Source organism: Sinocyclocheilus grahami, unplaced genomic scaffold (genome assembly GCF_001515645.1).
Source record: "Sinocyclocheilus grahami isolate Dianchi unplaced genomic scaffold, SAMN03320097.WGS_v1.1 scaffold76.1, whole genome shotgun sequence".
Taxonomy (NCBI): domain Eukaryota; kingdom Metazoa; phylum Chordata; class Actinopteri; order Cypriniformes; family Cyprinidae; genus Sinocyclocheilus; species Sinocyclocheilus grahami.
Genome location: NW_015505255.1, coordinates 2,994,649 through 3,003,294, shown reverse-complemented (window position 1 = coordinate 3,003,294; position 8,646 = coordinate 2,994,649). Strand labels below are relative to the sequence as shown.

At 39.9% G+C, this 8,646-nt stretch overlaps 1 protein-coding gene across 1 annotated transcript in view; it reads right to left on the bottom strand.

Annotated features, from left to right (window-relative positions):
* Nucleotides 1–8,194, bottom strand: part of LOC107586004 (protein CASC4-like) — a 28,089-nt gene extending 19,895 nt beyond the window's left edge. The window contains exon 1 of the mRNA XM_016273217.1: nt 6,829–8,194. Coding sequence (XP_016128703.1) covers nt 6,829–7,155 — 327 coding nt within the window. The 5' untranslated portion in view covers nt 7,156–8,194. The remainder of the gene's footprint in view (nt 1–6,828) is intronic.
* Nucleotides 8,195–8,646: the final 452 nt, after the last annotated feature.

Genomic DNA, 8,646 nt, shown 5'->3' with positions numbered 1-8,646 from the left:
GCAGTTCTGACTCACGTAAGTATGTTTTATTTTATCATTTGCCACTGATGATTCAAACGTGAGTTTTGGGCAGTAGAGTAGCACTTGTTGTTTGTCATTTCTCTGATCATAAATGCAGACAGAGTTTTGTGTTTACGTGGCACGATGCAATACAATGCAACTCAACACGTAAAAAGACAGTATAAGTCATTATAATCAGTAATTATGTCCCCACTGGATGCAACAAATGCCTAATTTGTAATGGGTTTTAATGTTTATGTCTCGTCACTCCGGCCGGACACGGCATCACAGTATGTGAGGGGCGTAACATTTCTGTCTCACGCTTGAGGTATTCGGCCAATCACAACGCATTGGATAGCTGGCCAATCACAGCACACCTCGCTTTTTCAGACCGATGAGCTTTGTAAAAATCGACGCGTTTCAAAAAGGCGGGGCATAGAGGAGAAACAATAATGTACAGTATGTGTAAAATAATGTGTTTTTTTTTTTACTTTAAACCACATAAACATTTCATTACACCAAATACACAAAATAATGTTCTTTTTAGCAACATCATATGACCCCTTTAAGTGTGAAAATAACAGAAGTATATACAGTCAAACCAAAAAATATTTAGAGACCAGATATAATTTTTTTTATTTTTTTTACTAGTGGGTGTAGGACACTATTTTGCTATCCTCACTTACATAAATGAACTATAAAAGTAAACTGTGACAAATTATACCCAACATTTCATACAGTGGACTACCAGTAAAACTGATACAAATTTGGGACCAAAAATTATTCAGACAGAGTCTGGGGGGGAAAAAAAAATTGAAGTTGAGGTTTGCATGAAGCTGGATGACAGCATGCCCAGGAGACTATATGCTGTCATTAAGGCTAAGGGCTGCCCAACTAAGTATTCATAGTTGTGTAAATACTGTCATACTAACAGCCGTCTAATTTTTGGTTGATTGTAATTCATTATATACCCTTCTATCAAAGTTATCTAACATTATCAAGCTGAATTTGTTCTGACAGTTTAACTCTGAGTTCTTGTTATATTTTATTACCATTTTCTAAACTATAGCGAATAAACCGTGATAATGGGAGAAATGTTGAAGGTGTCTGAATAAATTTAGGTTTGACTATCTATTTGAAGTTAATAAAGTTAACCAACTAACATTATACATACTCTTTTGTTTTCTGTACCCAATATTTAAAAATTTTACAAATGCAATAAAAAAATATTGGTATCGGTACTCGGTATCGGCAAGTACCCAAAATAAAAGTATCGGTATCGGGTGAGTACTGGAAAAAGTGGTATCAGTGCATCACTAATTATTTGCAAAGGGTCCTATGCTTCACACCTTCATTCTATTTCCTACATAAAACATTTACTAGAATGATTAATAATTCAAAAAGAATATGGTCGATCTTTTTTTTCCACCATAAACAACCTCAAGATCCAATGGCGATGATCTTTCATAATAGGGTTGGTACTGTTCAGAAAGAAACCCATGTTTCTTCACTGACAACCATTCACTACAATCAATATTTCAGACCAATTGTATTCCCAAACTACATATGACTTACTATATTATATTTCACCATTGCTCAATTTATCTGGAGAGCCCTTGACATGCTGCCTTCTGCGTCAATGGCCCAGCTATACAGGTCGCATGCTCTCAAGTTTGCACACGTCATCTGAGCAACTGCCATCAAGATGAATGGCAATGCTAATAGTTAACTTTCTCTTTGGACAGACCACAAAGCAAAAGTGAACAGGAAAGGACGAGTGAATAGGTGTGTCTGTGTGCGCATATGGTCCACCTATGGTTTACAGGACAGGAAACAGGATGACATTCCCAGTAGGGAAGAGATCCTATTCCTAAACCCATGACACATGGACAAGGTATTAAAGGACACCAGGAAAAGGCATAAAATTAGACTCCCTTTAAGATGTAAGCGTTGCCCTGATCAGTTAAGGAGCAATGTAACTTCAGTCCATCAAAATGTGTAGTACTGCTACTGACAGGTATTGAAAATCTAGCAGCTTTATCAAGACAATTCACTTACTGAATTCTGTTTCTAATGATAATATGCTGGTTTCCAGCCCTTTTTCTGTCAAAAGCAAACTTGGCAACATGTTAGTTTAGGGACTAATTCTCAGTATTAACTAGTTGCTTATTTGCATGCATATTACTACCATATTGGCTGTTTATTAGTACTTATAAAGCACATATTAACGCCTTCTTCTGAATGATCCCTTAATCTAGGGGTGGGCGATAGGGATGCATGATTAATCGAATGCGATTGTCATGCACATCTTGTCGGTAAAGCCGGTTCTGTGATTAGTAGTAAATCACCATCACCTGATTTCAGATGGAGCAGTATTTACTACACAGAGCCGTAGTTCTCCAACAAGCTACGCAAAAAAATAAAAAAAATGAAAAACACAATTCACAGACGATATATTCATATGATTATGAAATCGTTCGCGGTAATGACAACGGTTTGCGTAGCTTCTCAGTGAACTACGGCTCTGTGTAGTAAATGCTGCTCCATCTGAAAGCACGTGAAAATACATAGCCTTTATCACTGCTTAGAATACTATGTCAATTAGCATTGCATTATAGATATTAGAGCCCGACCGATATGGGTTTTTTGGGGCCGATACCGATATTTGGGAATAAAAAAAGGCCGATATATATCAGCCAATATTCTTTGTGTATATTATAGTACAGTACCAGTCAAAAGTTTGGACACTTTCCCATTCGTGTGTCCAAACATTTGACTGGTACTATATATAGAATACAGTATATACATAAACAGAATATATATACATAAACACATTTTTTGCCATGATCACTCAAGTGTGGTGATCAACGTGACAAAGACATGTAATGGAGGCAGGGCATTTAACAATAAACTTTATTCAAAATGAGTCTGACATCAGTGCACTGAACAGTAAAGTTGAAGTTTACTCAACTTTAATTCAATTCAATTCAATTCCATTCAACTTTATTCCGTTGAAGTTTATTTCACTTTGCAACATTCATTCACGGATTTGCGCTACTGTCTTCACACACAGATGGTGTTAAGTGTGACAATTTACCTCTGTAAATAAATATAAATTCACGTCTCACGCACTTTAATGACCTTTGAATGCAACATGTACGTTCCCTTGGAACTGGAATCATGGCGGAATATCATGTGATGTCCACTTCGCAAGGCACTTACGGTTGAAGACGACGACGCATGAATGCTGCTGCCTGAACAAGAGACCTCCTTACTGAAGTGAAAGTGTTGGCTGGTGTCACTATCTCGCGAATGCGCCGGCGGAGCTCCACCAAATTCGGGGGATCCCTTCAGCTCGAGGAGCCCTCGTGAACGCCACCCCTCTGTGCGTCGGTAGCCCCCCGGGATCGCTCGGCGCCGGACCGCGAATTTAACCGCCCGGAACTCTTGAACCCTGGGGGCTATCGACGCGGGGGTGGTCTCATTCGAAAGAGGGCCTCGAGACGTACACTCGATTCGTGTTCGAGAGGGTTCCTCGAGCTGAAGGGATCCCTGAATTTGGTGCGGATCTGCTGCGCCGTTACGGAGATATGGCTGTTCAAAGTTTCAGTGGTTTTCCATAGACTTAAGCTTTAAACCATTTCATCCAGGTGGCAAACAATGGAGCTTTTTAATTTAAAGCATTTAAAATTTAAATCAAGGCTATAGGGATTTCCTGGGTTTCTTCTGCAAGGCGTATTTGGAGTTTCCACGCGAGGGTCGCCCTCTGGCCTTCGGATGGAGATTTACTGCTGATCACAGAACCGTGCTTCACTGAACGATATGCATGACAAACGCAGCTTCTGCCTAATTGCGATTTCATTTTGATTTATCGTGCAGCCCTGGTGGGCGATATGGCAAAAATATCATATCACGATTTTTTTCAGAAATATCATGATTCACTATTTTATCACCATTATTTGTCATGTTGATTTTACTATTTTGCAAGTTGTCTCAGCAGTACACCCAAACTAATTTCCCTTTTTTAAAAACAAAGCCTTTTAAGGTAACAAAATTATAAAATAAAAAAAGGCAGATATTTAGGCCAAAATGAGCAAAGATAAAATGATGACAATGATTTTTATCTTTGTTATTAAAAAATAACAACAAATATACACCTTATAAATAAACATAATACGAATAAAACAAACAGTGCTTTATTTTTCAGGTACGGCAGGTGTATTTAGCAGTATTGAATTGACAAATATAAAAAGTGAAACACTATATACACATCAATTGCACACTGAGTCTAATGAAAGCAACTGTATTAAAGTTCTTCAGTCAAGAGCAGTGAGTGATTTTTCTCTTTGTGTTTTGTTTTATTAACATTAAAAGAATAGTTCACCCAAAAATGAAAATTCTGTCATCTGTCTGTCAATTCTGTCATAGTGTTTTATTTTTATACCATAATTTACTCACTCTCGGGTTGTTTTAAACCTGAATGGGTTTCTTTTTTCTGTTGAATGTTATATTATTAAATTCAATGGGGACCAACTACTGTTTGGTTACTCAAAATATCATGAGAACATGAGTAAATAATGACAGAATTATAATTTTTGGGTGAACTATCCCTTTAATGACAAGTGGCAGCATGTTTAGTACTGTCCCTTTAAGAGCTGCACGCATCCAATATACAGGCACGCATCCGTTTTTCTCTCAATTGTTTACTTTCACTTTAGACATAAGCAACTGTGTTTATATGTAAACCTTGTGTGTTTTTGACAGTATTAGCGCAATCAGATGCAATACATAACTTAGTTCAGTAATTAGGCGCTATTTGACAGATTTTTTGTGTGCACGCGCTTCAGGTGTATGCACTGGAAAAGCGCATCAGAACAGCAAACATATGAAATGTTTAACTGCCAAGGCTTTAAAGCAAATAATGTACTTTTGTGATTGTGAATAAGTGCAGTGTCCTGTCCGAGTAACTCTACCGCAGAGTTAACACTGATGTAAATGTATGTGGCGTTGTACAGTATATTGAGCCGGAGGCACCAGAACTGCAGCTGATAGAATGTGCGCTGTAGCACGATACCAAGATATTTCTCCAAAAGCAGATCGTAGAGACATTTTTATCGTCCACGATCAAAAATCGTCATATTGCACACCCCTACCTTAATCCTTAGTCTGGATCCCTTAATCCTAAACTTTTCAACTACCTTACTAAATATTAATAAGCAGCAAATTAGTTTGAGGTTAATAGTGAGAATGGGTCCCTAAACTAAAGTGTGACTGGGAACTTTAAACAAACTAAAGAAAAATGAGCATGCCTTATAAGAAAGCTAAAAACAGCAGGACGCATGCTATAAATCAACATTTTCAGTTAATTCAGACTGTACAAGGTTGCAAAGCTTCAGGGTACCTCCTAAAACAAGAACACATTTTACAAGTACTGCTATAGGCAATGAATGTGAAAGGGTAATAATCTGTAAAGGGGCCTGAGCGAGCAATTTGACCAAACATTTGCTGCAGCACAGCAACAATCTATAAAAGTACAGGGCATCCAAATGCACATGGAATATCAAGGCTCATATACCCCATTCCAGGTAGACAAAACCTAGGCAGAAATGGGCCTCAAAATCGAGCTTCTGCAAGTGACATCTTCCACATCACCCTCTTCTCACAATAACCAAGGCAATTTATCCATTTACTGTAAATCATAGGTTGAAAATGACAATGGAGAGGAAACAGGAGTGCTATAGAGCAATAAATGGAATGTCATTTAAATTACTTTCAAAATACATATTCCTCCTAAATGTTATTAACAAAATAAGCAATCATGACTGCTTTTTAGCCTTAGTAACACCACATTCCCAACAATTATGTTGATATATCAAGAATAAAGAGAGAGACAGAGGGCAGTGTAGGAAGACCTGGAGACGTGAAGGAGCATGGAGGGGGGCTCTCACAGCCCTGGGCACACAGATGGGCCCTGACCATGAGCTCTCAGCTGTGTCACACAACCACAGGGAAGCCCACGGCTTGAATCCATAAAGAGCAGCATGGCAGGATGCTCTCTGTCCTGTCGGCTCACATTTTTAGTGTACTGATGTTAATGGTGCGGGGATATACAATATATCAAGACACTCATCTTTTACTCAAAAAGAGCAACTTATCACAAACATCTTAAAGGTGAACCCATATTTTTACATTACATATATAGTTTGTGGACAGAATTTTCATGGGAAGCCTGTTTATATATTCTTGTTTCACTGAAAGTAAAGCAGCACAGCAAAAGTCAGTGCCGCCGTCTGTCACGCAACCTGCTGACTGAACACGTCACACAAAAGGAAAACTGCCTTATCTGCAGGCACAACTAGTAGAACAGACACAAAGGGAACAGTGAATATCAGCAAACTGCCTGCTTCTTTAGAGAAAGTAAGTATGTAATCTGCTTTTAAATTAACGGTGTATGAAAAAAACCTGGTCAGTGAAACATATATATTCGATACTTCCGGAAAAACTGAATGTTTCCTGAAACAAGGCATAATGAAAGTTGTCAATTAAAGTAATTAAGTGTTACTGAGAAAATCTAGCCTTTCATACTGAAGGTCCCATGTTGGCTGAGAGTCTGGGTGGGAGGTCTGTAACTTTTGAAAACCCCTGATCAGTTCGGTCAGAAAGTAACGTTAGCCAAGCAAAACAATCATTTGCAAAGATGTACGGTATGACAGTGGCTGGAAACACAGACAGAAGGTAAATCTAGAATGCATGTTCACTTCATACAGCACAGTAGTGATGTGTATGTATTTATAAAGGAAACCCTCGTGTTCCTTTTCCCTCACCCACCTTCTCATCGGTGCAGGCTTTGACCAGCGCATCCTTGGCCTGCAGCTTGCTCTCCAGCACGCTGTAGTCTCCGTCCTTCTGGTCGATCTGTTTCCGGTGCGTGTCCACCTGCACCATCAGCTCGGACTTTCTCTTCTCCAGGCGCGAGCGCGCCGCGTCCGTGCGCTTCACCTGCGTCTGTATCTCGGCCAGCTCGTCCAGCAGCCGCCCGTGCTTAGTGGACACGCTCCAGTAGTTAAACGACAAAATGACTATAATCACCAATAACACAATCAGGATGAAGGACGGGAGGCGACCTCCACGTCGATTCGCGCCGAAGCCGATCATCGCGTAATCGAAGAGGCGCACAGATTACGAACTCTGGCTTTGTGTGAGAGCCGCACGTAAAAACAAGAAACTACTGATGAGGCCACTGCTCTGCTAAGTTATCTATCTTGAAAGATTTCTGTTCTTCCCCATTCGGCTTACAGCAACCTTGAAGTGTCCTGAAGTTGGTGACACAACTACTTTGACGGTTCCTCCGTATCCCTTCCGCACAGTTGGCGACTTCAAGCTTTACCTTGTTTGCATTCACGCGACGCCACTGTCAGTAGATCAAACACACCGACACACACAGGCGACGTGGCCTATGAGCGCTGAAGCGAGCTAACGGCGCACAGACATGAGCTTTCCGTCCTCCGCCTGATCCTACAGCACTCAATAACGCATTTTATTCGGTTACGGTCATCTCTGCCGTCTTGCTCGTGTGATGAATACACTTCTGAATGCACGGTTCGGCTGTAGGCTATGTTAGCTATAACCTCGCTAAAGTAGCATGCGTGGAGTAACAGCCGCGCGTTAGCTTCAGTTCAACAACGCGATACTGATTTCTTCTAAACACACAAACCAACTCGAAATTGAGTATGTAAACAAATCTATTACTATTAGCAACAATGCACTAATAGGCTATTCGACCGTTAGCGTTACACCTGACACCGCCAGCTTTACAGTGCATATTGTTGTGCACCTGATTTAAAACAGCACAGAATAAACAAACCGAAAAGATGCGTTTAACGCGTCTCTGAATGCAATTCCATGCAGGGTAGACTATTCATACACCGCTAGCTTTAGAGTTCGCTAATACTGCAACTCAACTCCAGCCTTCCTCCTCTGTTCTCGGTCCTGCAGAAGGCATGCGCAAACACCGTGTATTTGTACTTACGCACATAAACGCGTCAGCAAAACATCGTATTCCGAAATCGTGTCCTTATCTTGTTGTATACCTAACTGCCAGGTTGGACGTCTCGATAAAAGCATAGGCTGTAAAAAAAAAAAAAAAACAAGCCAAAACCGTCGTCCAGCGTGTAAGGTGTACAGAGGAACGTGATTGACATCTACAACAACCAATCCGTGAATACGACAGTACACTTTAGACGCATCTGATTGGCTGTGGGCGTAACTGCTTCTGTCGCTCAATTTTAATTGGACGCTCAAATAATAAGAGACGGTGGGGCACAAGAAGTTTAACGTTCTCATTAGCCAGAATGTTGCATTTGCTCTACCTATTCCGGGATGTTGCTCATTATGTCGTTTTTCTGTAGATGATTTTTAAAATATATCAAATAAATACATTTATTTAATGCCTGAGGTTGATATGAATAAATCAGCTAGTTGAGGCTATAAAGTGTAAGAGCCACAGTAAATGCCTATCTACAGATGAGTTAAACAAGTAGTTGCACTTGCAAATTAAAAAGTAGTGTAACAAATAAAAGCCACAAAGATTTTGAGCAGAGCAAATGCTGCCGAGCAAGGATTTTAACTGAAGCAGGATAAACCTGA